At 37.6% G+C, this 20423-nt stretch overlaps 1 protein-coding gene across 6 annotated transcripts in view; it reads left to right on the forward strand.

The window, feature by feature from the left end:
* Window positions 1–20423, forward strand: part of Ndg (Nidogen) — a 211029-nt gene that overhangs the window by 100321 nt on the left and 90285 nt on the right. For all 6 annotated transcript variants that reach the window (XM_070089510.1, XM_053782899.2, XM_070089511.1 and 3 more), the window contains exons 11-13: window positions 8428–8512; window positions 13469–13544; window positions 14600–14787. In XM_070089510.1, the coding sequence (XP_069945611.1) occupies window positions 8428–8512; window positions 13469–13544; window positions 14600–14787 (349 nt within the window). The remainder of the gene's footprint in view (window positions 1–8427; window positions 8513–13468; window positions 13545–14599; window positions 14788–20423) is intronic.

Genomic DNA, 20423 nt, shown 5'->3' on the forward strand with positions numbered 1-20423 from the left:
GCTGCCCAGACGGCTTTTGTTCCGAGTAGGGAAATTAGATCTAACAGAAATGATCCCAGATGGATAAACAATAGATTAAAACATCTCATTGGTCAAAACAGAGGTGTATCAAAAGAGAAGTGCAGTAAAGAAATCAATATATTCAATTAAAGAGAGAAACAAAAAAGAAGGAATAAGAAAAGCAAAAAGGGATTATGAGGCTAAAGTCCCAAGGGATTCGAAAACTAACCCAAAAGGGTTCTTTCAGATATACAGAAGTAAGATTAGGGACAAGATAGGCCCAGGTCAGATCACTGACAGGGATAAGGAAATGTGTGAACTTTTCAATACTTACTTCTCAGTTTTTACTCAGGAAGATATTAGCGAAATTCCAGAAATAATAAATTATGTAGAACAGGACGATAATAAACTATGCACGATTAGGGTAACTAGTGACATGGTCCTCAGACAAATACAGAAATTAAAACCTAACAAATCCCCAGGCCTTGATGAACTGTTTGCTAGGGTTTTAAAGGAATGTAAAGATGAACTTTGCATACCTTTAGCTAATATTTTCAATATATCACTATAAACTGGCATAGTGCCAGACAAGTGGAAAATGGCAAATGCAATTACTATTTACAAGGCAGGTGACAGGTCCTTAGCTTCGAACTATAGACCAATAAGCCTTACCTCCACAGTGGGAAAATTTATGGAATCAATAATTGCCGAAGCAATTCGTAGCCATCTTGAAAGGCATAAATTGATTAATGAATCTCAGCACTGTTTTACTAAGGGGCGTTCCTGTCTTACGAATTTACTAACTTCTGTAAGGTATTTGAGGAGGTAGATCATGGTACTGAATATGATATTGTGTATTTGGACTTCAGTAAGGTTTTCGACAGAGTTCCACTGCAGAGACTACTGAGGAAACTTAAGGCACACGGAATAGGGGGAGAATTTTTTTCCTGGGTAGAGGCATGGTTGACAAATAGACCACAGAGAGTTTGCATAAATGGGGAGAAATCAGAATTGGGGCACGTCACAAGCGGTGTTCCACAGGGGTCAGTGTTGGGCCCTTTGTTGTTCACAATTTACCTAGACGACATAGATGAGGAAATAAATAGTGACATAAGCAAATTTGCTGATGACACCAAAAAGGCCGTCCAATTCATTATAATAATGACATTAAATAACTCCAGGATGATTTGAATAGACTCATGCAGTGAACGGAGAAGTGGCAGATGCAGTTTAATATAGACAAATGCAAAGTTCTAAATGTTGGACAGGAAAATAACCATGCCACGTATAAATTGAACAATGTAGATCTTAATAGTACGGATTGTGAAAAGAATTTAGAAGTTCTGGTTAGCAGTAATCTGAAACCAAGCCAACAGGGCATAAATGTTCGAGAAATAGCTAACAGAATCCTTGGCTTCATAGCAAGAAGTATAAATAATAGACGTCCTCAGGTTGTTCTTCAACTCTATGTATCTTTGGTTAGGCCTCATTTAGATTATGCTGAACAGTTCTGGTCATCGTATTACTGAATGGATATAAATGCACTGGAAAACGTACAAAGGAGGTTGGCAAAATTGATCCCATGTATCAGAAATCTTCCTTATGAGGTTAGACTGAGTGCCCTGAGTCTGCACTCTCTAGAAAGGCGTAGAATTAGGGGGGGATATGATTGAGGTGTATAAATGGAAGACAGGAATTAATAAAGGGGATGTAAATAGCTTGCTGAAAATATCTAACATAGACAGGACTCGCAGCAATGATTTTAAATTGGAAAAAAATCAGATTCTGGTTTGGTAATAGAGTTGTGGATAAGTGGAGCAAACTCCCGAGTACCGTTATAGAAGCTAAGACGTGTTGTTTTAAAAATAGGTTGGATTAATACATGAGTGGGTGTGGGTGGGTGTGAGTTGGACCTAACTAGCTTGTACTACTAGGTCGGATGATTTAAGTGACGTGTCTGACCTCACTAGGTCAGTGAGGTCAGACGGTAAGTGAGCTTAAGGTCACTATGTCAGTGAGCTTAAGCCGTTAGGAGAATTGGATCTGCCTCGCATGCGCCTGTTGCAGTGTTCCTTCTTTCTTATGTTCTTATCTTAGGTTACGTAAAATTTGTCAGGAAACAGGACAAGTGTTTCCTGATGCAGGTCTTAGTCAGATGATGACCCGCCGTTGGAACTTTTGGTCATCTGACCGAGGCCTTCGCTGGCTTACCGGTCCACCCGTATAAAAATTATGGACATTGAGTGAGGCCAATATACTCCTTAGGTGAGTGATTACGGGGTTGAGCCTGCTGTTTGCATGGAGCACAGTTTGAGTCAGTGTCCAGTATTCTCTTTATTCATTGTCAGTCGTTCATGAAGACTTTTCGTGGGTTTATATACCAAATAGTTTGAGGGGTACAAAAACAGATGTACCACGGAAGCTGTTAGAATGTGGGAGGAGAAAATAAGGTCAAAGTTGGTGCTGCGGACACAATAAAGGCTCTAAGTGGGTTATTGCATTGGGCCTGATATAAACATGAATTGCAGTGTGAGTACCCAAGCAGTATTCTGCATATTCACTGACAGTCTTTCATTACAACTTATTTTGGGGATTATACAGAACATGTCTTTGAGGGGTATGATAACATGTGTGTCTCGAAAGCTTATAGTGATGTGGGATGAGACATTAGGGGTTACAACTGGTGCCCCTGATGCAATTAAGTCAGAGTTTTGTAGGTTTTAGAATCATATTGTACGTTCTGCGGCTGAGTGGTTACAGCGTTGGGCCTCCTGTACGAGTGAACAAAGTTTTGCAGCCACATATAGTATTCTTTTTATTCTCTGATGGTCTTTCGTTACAAATTATCTTTTGTTTGTGGATTACTTGTCTTTGAGGGTGTATGTAAATAGATACAAAGTAGACCATCGATTAACACGGTAATTAAATTCCTCAAAACACCGTCTAATTAACAAATCGTGTAAAATGAACTGAATAACATATATGAAATATCGCTAAGTTTCCGGTTCTCCAAAATGATATAAATAATATAAGTTTCCAATTTCGTGAAAAGTAATGAAGTTTGACACCTTTGGGGCCCAGTCCCTGGACCCATTATGTACCTCTGTAATCTTTTGGACATCGCCCATAATAAACATGTTAAACTAGAAAACTTTGACACCTTAAATTGTAAACAACTTCGAGTGTTAATCTAAAAATGTGTTATGTACCCCAGTCTTACGTAAAAACTTAGTTACTAAATAAACTGATTTAATAGGGAGTGTCGTAGGCTTGTGTTTGATACTGGTCTTAGATGCTGTTTACAATTTATTCCCTTCAGAGAAAATGGAAATGTATCTCTTCCAGAGAAAATGGAAAATGCTAATACGCTACCACTTCCCTTTGAAAATTCAGTACTCAATCTGATGAATATAAAATATGACAAAAAAAAATATTAAGAAAGAAGTTTATCCTACATCAGTTATCCTTGCAAACTGGTTAGATTCCAAACAACGGGTAATGTGCCTTTGTTTTATGTAGATGAATGATTCAGAGAACCATAAAAATTAGACACATGTGCAACATTTGGGTATCTTTAATGAGGTCATGTGCCTAATTAGGTTTTGTTTTAACGTTTTAAGAAACAGAGAATCTTGCAGGAAAATTCTTAGCATCGGCGTGGGTGATAAGATAAGATTTGTTTGGATCTTTAACCTGGAGGGTTATCCACCCAGGATAACCCATGAAAATCGGTGAATCATTGAGGACTGTCATGTTTACATTGGGGTCTTTTAATCTTGTCCCCCAAGATGCGACCCACACCTGTCGACTAACACCCAGGGTATTTTACTGACTGCTAGGTGAACAGGTGTAAGAAAACATGCCCAACGTTTCCACCCTCCGAGTTGATCTAAAGATCAAATTTCCTGACATGTAACTGAGCCTGGTATGGGACTCATAGCTAACGGAAAATTGACGATATTGGAGGTTTGATCATGTTAAAAAAGCTACTGTGCCTCCCCCATCAAGTGAATGGTGTCATTCACAGTCCATCATGACATTCCTTTCAAGAGAAGAAAACAATTATCACTTTTTTTAGAGCCAATAGGTGTTAACTGACCGCCTTAATAAACGGTTTACTTCTCCATGAAAGCTGTGGATGCCAAGACAGAATCCCAATTGAAGCCTCTGACAGAACCAAGTCATAGTTGTGATGGTTATGGAGTTATCCTGTTTAAAGCTTGTTGGCTGGGGAGTTTTAGTACTGAGCCTGATGTGTATTTGGCCCATGGTTCAAGTCTCTGTCCAGTGTTCTGTTTCTTCGTTGACAGTTATTTATTTAAACTTATCTTGGGTTGATGGCTTTGAGGGGAATGTGAGTCGATGTACCATGAAATCTTTTAGACAGTAGGGTCACAGTTGATGCTGCTGATACAACGAAATCACAGTTATGCTGCTTGTATTTTTGCTTTATTCTCTGTGGCTGAGTGGTAACAGTATTGGGGCTGCTTTATACATGGTCCACATTCGAATCCCCCGGCTAGCCTTGGAGCAATAAAACCCGAAGCACAGATGTAATCGGTTATCTCATCAGACCGAAGAAGACCAGAGAACGCGAGATGACACCAAAGTAATGGATAATGAAGTAAGAGTATGAAATAAACTTTAGTGAGTATAGTAAAAATAAGTATATCAGGAGAAGACAAAGAATTTTACCAAGAATATTTAAAGCATCGTTGGAGCATACATATACAGAACAAGATGCATAGAAAGAGCAGAAAAAACTCATTCTGTACTATTCTGTAAAGATACAGAAAGAAAGAGAATGCTTGAAGAATCAGCAAAATTAGTGAACTAATGAATGCAAAGACAGGAAATGCAAGAAATAAATATAGAAGAAATAAATACAGAAGTGACTGCACCGAAATTGTGAAGAGTTTCTAAGATAAACAGTACAGAAATAGATTTCCTGTCTGTCTGACTGACTTCTTGAATAAAAAAACACAGTTAACAACTCTTCCATTGAGGACGCAAGCTGCGAACAGACGTATAAATTTATTATGCACAAAAACAGAAGTTTGATTTTCCTAATCCAGGTATGCAACGGAATCAAACTTTTGGGCATCGTTCCCCACTCAAAAAAATTCTATGGGATAGACTGAGAACAAGTAGATAAAATTAGAAAAAAAAAGTTCAACATGTGGCAGCATAAATAAATATTGCTAGGCACGAGAGCTTCCTTGAATCAGTGTTCTGGTTTCATGGGTGCACAGCTACGTGCTGCTGATGGTGCTTCTCATCTTTTGTTTTGGCTTAAGTTGCTTCAATAACGTGGTTATTATAGCACTAGAGAACTCATACAAAAATCCTGTGATCTGCCAGCATCCTTCCGAAACCCATCAAAATTAGGTTAGATTATCACATATGACTAACATTTTGGAGAATATGGTCCTCAGTTGCAGTTATTTTTTAATACTATTATTTTAAATATTACAGTTATCTCCACACAATATTAAACGAAGAGAAAAATTTAGAGCCAAACTACATATAAAATGAAACACTGGAATAAAAATGTTAGTAGAAAGGGTTCGACTGTTGCATCAACGTCCTTAATTACGTATCTGCATCACACCTCAATTCGTCGAACATATTTATATAGTTTACGCTATATAAAAACTACATAATATAGATGAATTATCCTTCGACTGGTTTCGATAATACAATGTTTTTAATGGAAGTTAGAATTTTTTTTTCTGAAAACAAGACAGACGAAGGATGATAAAGGTTATCTAACTGTAAATATTATAAGACTGTACAATGATAATTTATCATATACACATATAGGATTAAAGATGGGACAATTGACATCCTTTCTCACCTGCTTTCGACATCTGGTATGCATAAAGAAAGCAAATAAATTTAGATAGTGATGTGCATTCATTTTCTTATAATTTTCTCCAAGCAACGAGATGTGTTATTTCAGGCTTATTCCTTAAACCATACTAAGTATGCCTTTCACAGTTCTTAGAACATTGTATTGAGTATATTTATAACATTTCCGAGTTTGGCTACACTGAGAATTTTAGACTGCTCATTTCTTGAACACAAGTAACTTTTGGGTTCTATAGAGAAAATAGACTTTGCAAACAGAAATTAAATATTTCTTTTTTACATGGATGATCTTGAATATACCAACGAAATTCATTCGCAAAATATTGTGATCCTTGTCTTCAACAGTTAGAACACCATTAAATCATTTGAAATAAAAATATTTTCGATAGATATCCGGACGAATTCTGGTATTTTTAAAATAACTCGCACTGATTGTGATGAGTATTACTTAGAGAAACAAATGTTTTTAAATATTGACTTCATCAGCATAGACAGTCGTTGAGGTATTGCAGTACGTGGATACAGATAACCATTAAATTAATTTCAGTGAAAAATGCAGTCAATTATAATAAGCAATGTTTCCAATTTCAGTACACTAAACTTAAATTCGCTTTTTTTTTTTTTTTTTTTTTTGTAAATTTGGCTACTCTAAAAGTATAACAGATTTAAAATTATCAACAAGGCCTCAGTAACTGTTAGGGTTGACAATGTGTCCCTTTTGAATTAAACGACTTAATGGCATTATTTCTGAGGTGAAGAAAATGTAGTACTTACAAGTAATCGTTTGGCAACACAGTTGTGAATGTGTGCTCACACTGACCAGTGTGCCTAACACGAGGCTTCTCATCACTAGTTTATCCAATAAACATTGCTTATCTATTTACTGATGAATATGAGTTATTAATAAGTATTACCCAAATGACCTACAATGACAATATCATTTGGGTATAATTACTCCTAGAGCACTTTATCACAGATTTATTTTACTGTTTTCCTTTATTTAATTTATGTAACACTTGTCTTCAATAAATTATATTTATCACTCCATTTATTTATTATTTATTTTCTTGTAGAGATTTAGTTATTTTTATTTCTTAATCTGCAAAAGTTATTTGCACCATCTAAACACATTCAGATAATTGTCTTCTGTCAGGATATGTACTAATACTTGGGGGACTCCACTAATGACGTAATCCCATTTGGTCATTTTCCGATTTGTCACTGTTTCCATATTTCTTTCAAAGGAAAATCTTTCATTCATTGCCTTTTTTAATGATTTGTTTCATCTATTTTGAAGTTTAACTTCGAGAGTAGTCTCTTAAGGGTAACATTACAGATTTTTTTTTTTAAATTCACTTATGTGTTTTTCATCATCCATTTATTTCATGTATATTTTATGTTGTCATATGAATGACATATTAATTTAGCATTAATAATAATAATAATAATAATAATAATAATAATAATAATAATAATAATAATAATAATAATAAAATTCTTTTGCTTGTTAAATATGGTATATTGGAGCCGAAATGTTTGATATGTAAGTACTGGGTTTCCAGGAGTTTTAACCACTCTTCTCTAATGGCTTTTGCCACAATATACAGTAAATACAAAGGTCTATCCATAATATTTTATCGTTATTTCTCCTTTTGTAAATGCTTGTAATTACCTGGAGAGAGTTCCGGAGGTCAACGCCCCCGCGGCCCGGTCTGTGACCAGGCCTCCTGGAGGATCAGAGCCTGATCAACCAGGCTGTTACTATTGGCTGCACGCAAACCAACGTACGAGCCACAGCCCGGCTGGCCAGGAACCGACTTTAGGTGCTTGTCCAGTGCCAGCTTGAAGACTGCCAGGGGTCTGTTGGTAATCCCCCTTATGTATGCTGGGAGGCAGTTGAACAGTCTCGGGGCCCTGACACTTATTGTATGGTCTCTTAACGTGCTAGTGACACCCCTGCTTTTCATTGGGGGGATGTTGCATCGTCTGCCAAGTCTTTTGCTTTCGTAGTGAGTGATTTTCGTGTGCAAGTTCGGTACTAGTCCCTCTAGGATTTTCCATGTGTATATAATCATGTATCTCTCCTGCCTGCGTTCCAGGGAATACAGGCTCAGGAACCTCAAGCGCTCCCAGTAATTGAGGTGTTTTATCTCCGTTATGCGCGCCGTGAAGGTTCTCTGTACATTTTCTAGGTCAGCAATTTCACCTGCCTTGAAAGGTGCTGTTAGTGTGCAGCAATATTCCAGCCTAGATAAAACAAGTGACCTGAAGAGTGTCATCATGGGCTTGGCATCCCTAGTTTTGAAGGTTCTCATTATCCATCCTGTCATTTTTCTAGCAGATGCGATTGATACAATGTTATGGTCCTTGAAGGTGAGATCCTCCGACATGATCATTCCCAGGTCTTTGACGTTGGTGTTTCGCTCTATTTTGTGGCCAGAATTTGTTTTGTTCTCATCTTTGATTTTAATTTTAATTTTTATCAATTGTCTACTTTTAATTTTTCCCAGTTCAGTGTAGTAAGTGCATAAGGATTTAATTTCTTGTTTGAGACAGGTTGCGGAAAACATCTTCATTCAGTATGATGCCCCTGAGGAAATTGTCCGCTATGCACTCTCAGCTAAGGTGGCTCCTCTTGAGGGTAAGTTAATGTTCTCTATTACTAATATTAATATTTCCTAGACTTTTTTTATACAGATAACCCACACTTCACAGAGGAAACTTTAGACATCTGAAGGTTACTACCAAAGTGTGCTTTGTAAATTATTCCAGCCTCTGTTTTGTAACTTTCATTCTTCCAGTGTCTTTTGTCACTGTTGTGTAGGCAGTAAATCCGTCATAATCTCATACCTATTGTTTTTGTTTTCAAACATCTCATACACAAAATTTCATTGTGTTTAGCAAACGAACTAAACATTCTGGTGTAGGTCATTACCCGCTGCATAAGTCGATCCTCTAAAATAGACAGTCACATAGTACGGTTTCTCTAAATACTTTTTGTATATTCTATTTTTTGTTTTAAAAGCCATGACCCCATAAATATATTTTAAAATGTAGTTAATTTTGACATTCGTCAAAAAATGTATATTCCTGTTCTTTAGTTTTTGGGCATTGAAAAAAAGACATTTATACTAAACGACTTTAGAGTATTCCCCACATGTACCAAAAGGACACATTCAAAAATATTATTCCAATTTGAATGAAATAATGTTGCTTCTTGCAATTTATGGATCGTTTTCCAACCCTAAACAAAATGGAAACTTTTTAAAAATCCACTTATCATAGAGGTTTTGTACAAAAAAGAAGCATACATAAAATACAATGTAAATACTAAATAGCTGTATACTTTTATAAACAAAAAATACGTAATCTGAAAAATATCATGTTAGCCTATTCATTTTTAACGCCCGCCACCTTGCCCTCATCAGCCGTGGCCATGACATCCATGCCTAATCAGTTTTCACGACCTTAACTGGACCTAGACCAGATGTAGTCTTATCCTGTAACAATGGACAGCTACTTGTTCCATTGTAGGATAACCTTCAGTATCATCGTAGAGTCTGACCACGTTCCCTTCCGGATAAGGTTGGAAACTAATCTCTTACGGATTCTCGCGATACCTAAATCCAATCTAAACACTCTAGGCATCGAACGCTAAAAAGAAAAATCAATCAATCAAAGGTAACTGACGACGCTATAAACGCCAGCTGTGACAAGAGGGCAACAGATTTATCAGACAATTATTTAGCCCTCTGTTGTCCAGAGGGCTGAGGAAGGGTTGTTAAGGTGGTTCGGACATGTAGAGAGAATGGAGCGAAACAGAATAACTTCAAGAGTGTATCAGTCTGTAGTGGAAGGAAGGCGGGGTAGGGATCGGCCTAGGAAAGGTTGGAGGGAGGGGGTAAAGGAGGTTTTGTGTGCGAGGGGCTTGGACTTCCAGCAGGCATGCGTGAGCGTGTTTGATAGGAGTGAATGGAGACAAATGGTTTTTAATACTTGACATGCTGTTGGATTGTGAGCAAAGTAACATTTATGAAGGAATTCAGGGAAACTGGCAGGCCGGACTTGAGTCCTGGAGATGGGAAGTACAGTACCTGCACTCTGAAGGAGGGGTGTTAATGTTGCAGTTTAAAAACTGTAGTGTAAACCACCCTTCTGGCAAGACAGTGATGGAGTGAATGATGGTGAAAGTTTTTCTTTTTTCGGGCCACCCTGCCTTGGTGGGAATCGGCCAGTGTGTTAATAAAAAAAATAAGTAACTACAGTGAGAGTAAGAGGTAGACAGGTCAATGGAGAATGTCATCAGCGAGTAAGAAAGGAGTGAAAATTTATGAACTTCCTAAGCCATGTCGAAAGTGGCGATTAAAATGTCAGGAGCAAAGGGCTAATAACCCATTCAAGTTGGGATGTTCGAATTTTCGTGGACGTACTCCATATGAAAAGAAAAAGATTATTGTGAATGTTATGTGTGAAAAGAAGTTGGATATCCTGTCTTTAAACAAAACATATTTGAAGAGGGTAGGAGAGTTTCAGTGAACAGAAATAAATGGGATTAGGTCAGTTGTATCTGAGAGAGTTAGAGCTAAGGAAAGCGTAACGGTAAAGTTGAATGATCGGTTATGGGAGGAAAATAGTGTATGTAAATATAAATTCAAAGATTATGTGAATAAATATAAGGGTCAGATGCAAAAAGTGTGTTATAATTGGTGTTTATACACCTGTTGAAAAGAGGAGTGTAGAGGAGAGAGAGAGAGAGAGAGAGAGAGAGAGAGAGAGAGAGAGAGAGAGAGAGAGAGAGAGAGAGAGAGAGAGAGAGAGAGAGAGAGAGAGAGATTTAGGGAGATGTTTAGAGAGTGCTTAGGAAGTTTTGAACTAAACGAGAGAGTAATTTTGGATATAGGAGGGTGAGAGCATGGAGGAAGAGGATCAGTTGGTGGAATGGTGTGGTAAGAGAGAAAAACTTAGCATATGAGAGGTTTTACAAAGCAGAAGTGACATAAGGAGGGTGGAGTATATGGAGGGAATAAGAGATTAGGAGAGTGGTGAGAGAGTGTAAAAGTAGAGCAAAAGAGAGAATTTTGCTGAGAATTAGAAATGTTTATAGAGTGAGATTAATAATTTGAAATAATCCAAGGGAAAGAATAAATTTTACATTTTAAAAACAGAAGAGGAGAGTTATTAGAAAGGTGTTGGGGATAGTGGGGAGATGGGGGGAATGTTTTGAGGAACTGTTATATGTTGATACAGAGTGGGAAGCTGTAATTTCTTGCATTGGCCAGGAGTGAGGATGAGCCAGATGTAAGTGTGAGGACGTGCATGAGGCTGTGGGTAAAATGAAAAGGGGTAAAGCAGCTGATATTAATGGAATCAAGACAAGAATGTTAAAAGCAGGTTAATTTGGAGTGGTTGGTGCTTTTATTTAATAAATTTATGAAAGAGGGGAGGGTACCTAGGGATTGGCAGAGACCATACACAGTTCATTGTATAAAGACAAATGGGACAAAAGGGTGAGTGTAAAAACCATTGGAGAATAAGCTTGTTGAGTATACTTGGTAAAGTGTATTGTAGATTTGTTATTGAAGGAATTAAGAGCAATGCGAAGACCAGCATCCCAGATGAACAAAGAGGCTCTAGGAAAGGTATGGAATGTGTAGACTAAGTGTTTACGTTGAAGCATATAAGTGAGCAGTATTTAGATAAGGGTAAAGAAGTTTTTTGTTGCAAATGTTGATTTGGAAATGGCATATGATAGGGTGGATAAGGGAGCAATATGAGAGATGTGGCAAGTGTATGGAATAGGTGATAATTTGATGAAAGCAGTTAAGAGTTTTTTGGAGGATAGTGAGGATCAGGTTAGTGCATGTAAGAGAGAGGGAGATTATTTTTTTGGTAAAAGAGGATGCGTGATGTCACCATGGTTGTTCAATACATTTATAGATGGGGTTGTAAGAGAAATAAATACAGGGAGGGGTGTTGGGAAGAGACATAGGAGTGGAAAATAAAGAATCTAACGCAAAATAGGAGCTGTCACAGTTGCTTTTTTTTGCTGATAACACTGTGCTTTTGGGAGATTCTGAAGAGAAGTTGCAAAGGTTGGTGGACGAGTTTGGGAAGGTATGTGAGAATAGATTAAAAGTGAATATGGTAAAGAGCAAGGTAGTGAACGTAACAAAAAATTTTGGCAATGAAAGACTGGATATCAGATTGGAGGGAGAGAGTATGGAAGATGTGAATGTGTTCAGATATTTGGGAATGGACTTGTAAGCAGATGTTCTTATGAAACAGAAGGTGAACCATAGAATTGACGTAGGGAAAAAGTGAGTGGTATACTGAGGCACATGTAGAGACAAAGAACGTCATCTATGGAGGCAAAACGGGGATGTATGAGAGTATTGTAATACCAACGTTCTTATATAGGTAGGCTGCGAATGCTGCTACAAGAAGGCTGGAGGCAGTGGAGATGTCGTGTATGAGCTGAGAGAAAAGTTTGGTGTAAATCTCATGTACAGAATTCGTAGTCTGGAGATTAGAACGAGGTGCAGAGTTACTAAAAGCATTATCCAGATAGCTGAAGAGGGGCTGTTAAGGTGGTTCAGATATTTAGAGAGGATAGAAAAAATAGGATGATTTAGATGGCATATAAATCTGTAGTGGAGAGAATGCGGCAGGGTAGGGGTCGTTCTAGGAAATGTTGGAGGGTCGGGGTGAAGGAGGTTTTGTGTGTGAAGGCTTAAACATCCAGCAAGCATACGTGAGGGTGTTAGACATGGGTGAGTGGAGGCAATTAAACTCTGTAGTTTCACATATGTAGGCTTAGTTAAATCTGTACTGCTTAATAATATTAAAAATTCTGTATGGCATAACACTTATAAGTTTCATTAAAAGCCTTTATACACCTGATGGCTATTGATTGATAAAATATTCAAGGGGGTGCCTTAAATTCGGTAAGCGGCTCTTGATCCAAGAGCTTGAGCTGGTTTACGTTTTGTTGAATCAACTATGTCTCCGAGTCCCCAACTTGATATATGATCCTTACAGGTTTATCGGTCCCCCTTGATTTAAGTAATATAATAAATATTTAAAGAAAAGTGCTCTTGTGGGCATAAGAAACTCTCCATATTTTCTCAAAGGACTTTAAACCATCTTTGAGTATCCACTCTGGAGTGACTCATATGTGGAAAACTTTCTTGCCATTAATGAAAATTAAAGAAGACAATTGAATAAATGAAAACAATGACACAGAGGATGAGAGGGAGGAAGGGAATGAGGGAGGGGAAGATAGAGACAGACATAAGAGACAGGCAGACATAGAAACAAACATTGAGGCAGATATAGACAGAGACATAGAAATATAGAAGGTAATAAAAGAAGAAAGACCATAAATATGAAAAGTATAGACGTAGGAATATTTTTTTTTAAGAATTCATTATTTCCTAAAATCACACATATCTGAGTTGACTGAAGATAACACATTGATGGTTGCCGAGATGTCACTACTCTTTTATTTCATGTTCAGAAATTGAGATAACAATGCCAATGAGTTATAGTATAAATACTGACAACAATGTAGTAGAACAGTGCCCGTTTCTCTTCTCAGAGGTTGACCCTTGTGTGGAGGGGCGGCTGGAGTGTGGACACAACAGTCAGTGTGTTGTTGATGGTGACACTTTCAGGTAAGATAATGATGCAGATTGATTACGATGCTTCTCATACTTTCCATAATCTTTAAACACTTAAATAGCAGCATGAATTGTGTTGTTAGTAGTATAAAAATGGCTTCAGTTTAGTGGTTCCAACATAGGGTGTAATTGGTTAATTAGGGTAAAATTGGTTAATTAGCAAGAACTCATTTAAAATTAAGTCCTTTCTAAATTTTTCTCTTATACTTTCAGATATATTTTTTCATTTATGCTAATGCAAAAATTAATAATTTTGTACCAAAAGAACCTTAGAAAACTTACCTAACCTTATTATAACAAGCTCAATTTAACTGAGCCTAATCCAAACTAAATATATTTCAGATAAGTTTAAAATAATTTAATAATAAACAAACACAATGAAATATATATTTTTCGTTAGGTTCAGAATGATTTTTGCGAAATTATTGCATACACAGATTTTCGCTTGTCTTATTTGGCAAGACGAGGTTTGCTGTTTAAGCCAAAATTGCAAGTTTTACCTCTTCGGCACAACATATATATATATACACATATGTATACATACAAGAGTGTACATTCATAAACATGCCTATGTTAAAGAGCATATCCGTTCATACATACATTCACACCTGCAGACATTTATATTTTTATATTTTGCTGAAATAAAATTTTGTCCTTTCCGCCGTTCTTCCTATCTCAAGCAGTGAGGTAAACAGTCTGGTCTTGTAGAATACTTTGGTACTTTCCTCGGTTCACGCAGCAACCAAAATGCGCTTAATTTTTTGTATATCTCATTCTGAGTTTATCATATTTTCCTAGTCATGGTGCAGTACTTTACCACTGCATATATTATCTTTTGTGTATTCATGAATATCTCATTTGTTTTAAATTCACTGTTCATAATCATCATTAATTTTTCCAATGCTATGTAATATGCTTTTTTTTTTAACATATTGGACTTTCCCTTTTTGGATGTGAATGAAAATAAAGAATCAGAATAATGTCCTGGAATTAAATTTGAGCCAGATCATTGTCATTAATGTATTGTAATGTTTTCTGTGTCATCACAGATGCGTGTGTGAGCGAGGGTACGAGGAAGTGTTCGACGCAACACTCAATGAAGATATTTGTTTGGACATGAACGAATGCGACACTGGACGAGATAATTGCCACTTTGATGCCACCTGTGTCAACAATGCTGGCAGCTTCACATGCACATGTAATCCAGGATTTACTGGAAATGGAGTTGTCTGTGAGAGTGAGTTAACAATTGTGCACTGAGTTATTTATATTAGATCGTCTCATTATTTATATTTATAGAGTAGAACAGTAATGTTTAAGTCCTGAATGAAGTGCTGATGCATCAAAATTAAATTTAATTAAGCATTGCTAAAAATATATTACTTTTTATTTACATGGCCGTGGTTACAGAATGATTGCAATCACTTACTCGACTAGATGTGTTCACCACACTGACGAGCAAACCATGCTATTTTCATTCAGCAGGTATCGTGTGTTATTAAGCTAAAAAGTTTAGGCAAAACAGGTCATAGGGCCACATTTTGTCCACTGACAGCAATCCTGAGTGCAAGTGTTCGTGTACAGCACCTCAAGTTTTCTTTGCACCATCCAAACTAGCAGAGAAGCTTCCGAGTCGAGTTTGTTGAAAACTATTCATTGTACATAGGAGAGACGTGGGCGACAAGACAAGGAAGTTTAGGTAAGACTCCATGTGGGGTGAGCTGGGAAGATGGGACAGGCGAAGAATAGCGTTGGAGAGAAGTGTCCACAGTCGTAAAGAAAGTGCCAGGGCTTAACCCAGTCGCTAGGGGATCATGAAACAGACTTAAGAATCAGGAAGGGAGGTTGGAGGTATTCAGTGTTGAGAAATGGTTTACCAGCTAAGGTTAAAGTTTACACTTAGGGGAACTCATCTGATAAGACAGCTATCACCCACACAGCCGCCCCTGCAGGCGAGGTCTTGAGAAGCTGTCTTGACCACTTCGCAACGGGCTGAAATAAAGTATATTAGGTATGATTAAAAATTACCCCTAGGGGGTGTTATGTCAGCATATATCATACACTGATAGCTGACGACACTTACTTGTGTGGACTCAAAAGTCCGCACCTCACTGCCGACTATAGGTTGATTACAAACTCCTTGCGACACAAGAACTGTGCAGTTCCCCATACTACAAGAAATCTGTAACCCAGCTTGCTCTTGTAGCATGAGCTATGGTGTTCTTTACACCCTCGACAGGTATCTGTGACTTGATAGAAGCTGAAGTGTCCTTGGATGTCCACGTCTTCCATAGTCTAGGAATATGCACACTGGTACACTATGTCCCACAAGGTTTGTCTTTATTGTTCACAGTCTTATCACTAAAGAAGCTGATCGTACTTCTCTGTAAGTGTTTATCGTGTTTTGTGAGACACTTTGTTCACACTAACGCACGGATCAGTGTTCTTGGTTGGTTATCCTGGAGTCAGTGTGACTCCCAGTAGGGTGAAAAGTAATCTGACCTCACAGCATCCTACACTGCTGCAGTGCCCCTAGAACATAAAGGAAAAGCTGACCTAGTACTTTTTGCTTCCTTGCCAAATTTCCTCCATGAAGCAAAGCAGAATGCTTGATTCTTGATTCTTGATTGCTGACGACACTTACTTGTGTGGACTCAAAAGTCCGCACCTCACTGCTGACTGTAGGTTCAAATTCAAATTCAAATTCAAATTCAAAGTTTATTCTTTATAAGGATTACAATGCTGAGTTTACAGAAATTTGGTTATTGTGTGGTTTACATGTAGTAAAATTGTGATTACAGAGTGTACCACTAGAACGCTTAGCATGGCTAGGCATTTCGGGCAGATTTAGTTTTATTCTTAATTGTAAAATATTACAAATTATGAGGTAAGTTGGTATTATGGCTAAGTGACTAAATACTAGTTTGTAAGTTTAGCAATGTGAATGCTTTTGTTTTGGCACAGTACATAGTTTCAGTATTGGAGTATCACAGGATTCATTATTTTAAGATTGAGATTAATATTTCTGTTTATGGTCAAATGAGTGAGTGAAAGTGTGAACCACCAGGTGGTATTCGTGTAGTTAGTTGATGGGGTGTATCAGGGAGATAAGATGTTTTCTAATGGTAGTTTTGAAGGTGATGAATGTGTCTGCAGTTCTAGAGTTCTCAGGTAGGGTATTCCAGATTTTAGGGCCTTTGACATACATTGAATTTTTGTAAAGGTTTAGTCGGACACGGGGAATGTCGTAGAGATGTTTGTGTCTGGTGTTATGCCTGTGGGTTCTGTCACAACTATCAAGAAAGCGTTTTAGGTCAAGGTTGATATTAGAGTTTAAGGCCCTGTAGATGTAGATTGCACAGTAGTAAGTGTGGATGTACTGAACTGGGAGTAAGTTTAGGTCTATGAAGAGTGGGGGGGGTGTGTTGCCAGGGATGGGATTTAGTGATTATTCTTACTGCAGCTTTTTGTTGGGTTATTATTGGCTTTAGGTGTGTTGCTGCAGTTGATCCCCAAGCACAAATAGCATAGGTGAGGTATGGATAAATAAGTGAGTGGTATAGTGTGAGAAGGGCATTTTGCGGCATGTAGTATCGTATCTTGGAGAGGATCCCAACCGTTTTGGATACTTTTTGGTTATATGCTGGATATGGGTGCTGAAATTCAGGTTGTTGTCAAGGTATAAGCCTAGGAATTTTCCCCCATTATTTCTGGTAATTAGAGTGTTGTCAATCTTAATGTTAATTTGTGCATCTCCCGCTCTGCTACCAAACATAATATAGTAGGTTTTGTCAGTGTTAAGCGTAAGTTTATTGGCTGTCATCCAAGTCGATATTTTAATCAGCTCCTCATTCACAATGGTGTTGAGGGTGGCAAGATTAGGGTGAGAGATGACATAAGTCGTGTCATCAGCAAAGAGAATGGGTTTCAGGTGTTGGGATACGTTTGGAAGGTCATTGATGTATATGAGGAAGAGCAGGGGACCAAGGACACTTCCCTGCGGAACTCCAGTATCAAGTGGCCGTGTTGCTGATGCTGTGTCTTTAATGGTGACATACTGATACCTATTAGTAATGTAAGATTTGAAATAAGCAAGCGCATGGCCTCTTATACCGTAATGATCAAGTTTGTGGAGTAGGATGTCGTGGTCTACTGTGTCAAAAGCTTTTCTTAGGTCAATAAAAATTCCTAGTGGATATTCCTTATTTTCCAATGCTGTGTACAGCAGATCTAGCATTTTTATGATTGCATCATTAGTGCTTTTATTTTTCCTGAATCCAAATTGGCAGGGGTTGAGTATGTTTTGAGCCGTTATAAATGAATACAGTCTCCTGTGCACGAGTTTCTCAAAGATTTTGGATAGCAATGGTAAGTTAGATATTGGCCTATAGTTGTTTAAGTCTGTAGGGTCACCACCTTTATGTATTGGTGTAACCCTTGCCATCTTGAGTAGTTTTGGGAAGGTGCTAGTCTCTAGTGACTTGTTAAAAAGTAATGAAATTGCATGCGAAAGGACATGGGCCGCTCGCTTGTACAGTAATGGTGGGACGTGAGACAGATTCCCAGAGTTATTTTTAAGTGACTTTATAATCTCAATGACTTCCGTGGGCTCAGTTGGTGCAAGATAGAAGGAATTAGGGAAATTCCCATCTAGGTAGTCCCCGGCATGGGCATTGGTATGTGGGATTTTACTGGCGAGATTAGATCCTATGTTTGAGAAGAAGTCGTTTATCTTGTTAGCTGTGTCAGTGGGATGTAGTGGTGTTTCATTAGGTTTAGTTAGGACAATATTCTTGGTTTTTCTCAGTTTGTGGGTCCCTAGAATCTGAGAGAGTGTTTTCCAGGTCTTTTTTATATCTCCTCTAGTGTCTGTGAATCTACTGGAGTAGTATAGTTGTTTGGCTTTCTTTATTACTTTGGTGAGAGCTGATGAATAGTGTTTAAGAGTACCTTTGTGTATTAAGCCCTGTCTATATTGCTTTTCATATTGGTGTTTCTTGTCAATGGATTTCAGAATGGTGCTGGTTAGCCATGGGCAACCAAGCCGTTTGTTTGTGATCTGTTTTGTTTTTATAGGACAATGTTTGTTGTATAGTCTAAGTAATTTGTTAAGAAAAATGTCTGTCCAGTCATCAATACCATTGGCCTTGGAGAATTCTGTAGGCCAATCAACAGTCTCTAGGTCAGCTGTGAACTTCCTTACTGAGGCCTCGTCATAGAGTCTAAATGAGACTTTGTTGTATTCAAGTGGTGGTTTACTAATGTTTGTCAGGAGGAAGGTAGGGTAGTGGTCTGTAGTGCTATCTGTGATTATCCCTGATTTAAGGGGGGCTAGTATATTGGTCCATATGTGGTCTATTATGGTTGCAATTGTCTCAGTGAGCCTGGTTGGTTTAGTTATTGTTGGTATGAGAAGTGTGTTGTTCATATTGTTGATGAAATCAGTTACAGGCTGATCATCTAGTAAGCCAAGGTTTGATGTTGAAGTCTCCAGCTAAGAGAAGGTGGTGCTTATTCATTTGTCTGTTTGTTATTAGTGACTTTAATTTCTCACTGAAATCTGGGATGTTTGTGTGAGGTATCCGGTAAATGGCACCAATTGTTATAGGCGTCTTAAGGTTTTTTACAGTAAAATTAGCAAAAATGTATTCCCCATATTCATCACTAAAGCAAGTGGTGCTAAGACAAGATAATTGGTTAGAGTAATAGATTGCAATACCACCCCCAACTTGGTTTAGTCTGCAGTTGTGAATTGCTGTGTATCCTGGTAGAGGGTAGATATCTATTGTGTCCTGTTTAAGCCAGGTCTCAGTAAGAATAATGCAGGAGAAGGGTGTCTTTAGTGATTCAAGGAGTGCTAGGAGGTCATCATAGTGTTTGCTTAAGGACCTGATGTTGTAGTTAAGTACTGATAGACTTTTAGCATTGTTTAGGATAGTGGTGGCTTGTGATGCTGTGTAATAAAGGCAGTTACTTTCCAATAGGTTTTGATTGGGTGTCAGATTATGGAGGTTTAGATCAGGGTCAACGTGATCAATCATCTTCTAGGTTTAAATTATGGTTATTTATATCCTGAGTTGTGTGTTGAGTTCTAGTACTGATATCTGTAGTGGTAGGAAGTTTGGACAAGTATATAGCTAGAGTATTTTGGTCATGTAGGGTATAGTCACTACTACACATAATGAAGTTGATGTTGTCTGTGTGTTGTGCTGGAATGAACTAAAGTACAACTAGGTATAAACTAGTAATATAAAAATACAAATTAAAAATAGAACAAGACTCTCACTTGTAATTGCACTAAGGTCTAATAATGACTTTTGTGGAGTCTATGTTTTGAGCTAGAATGAGCTAAAGTACAATAGGTTTAATCTAATAATATAAAAATACAAATTAAAAATAGCACTAGTCTCTCACTAGTAATTGCACTATGGTCTAATATAGTGAATTTGGTATTGACTATGTATTGAGTTAGAATGAGCTATTATACAACTGAATTTAATCTAATAATATAAAAATACAAATTAAAAATAGCACCAGTCTCTCACTAGTAATTGCACTATGGTCTAATATAGTGAATTTGGTATTGACTATGTATTGAGCTAGAAAGAACTATAGTATAACTAGGTTTAGTCTAATAATATAAAAATACAAATTACAAATAGCACCAGTCTCTCACTAGTAATTCCACTATGGTTTAGTATAGTGAATTTGGTATTGACTATGTATTGAGCTAGAATGAGCTAGAGTAAAACTGTGTTAGTTAGTTAAAGATTAGCCGGTATTCTCCCGGCCCGGGCCTTGTCCAAGTGGTGGCCCGGCCTTGGCTCCCTCTTTAGGGAGTGTCTGAGACCTAAGTCTCCCATGGGAGGAGGC

The sequence above is a fragment of the Cherax quadricarinatus genome, chromosome 28 (assembly GCF_038502225.1).
Source record: "Cherax quadricarinatus isolate ZL_2023a chromosome 28, ASM3850222v1, whole genome shotgun sequence".
In the NCBI taxonomy this organism is placed as follows: domain Eukaryota; kingdom Metazoa; phylum Arthropoda; class Malacostraca; order Decapoda; family Parastacidae; genus Cherax; species Cherax quadricarinatus.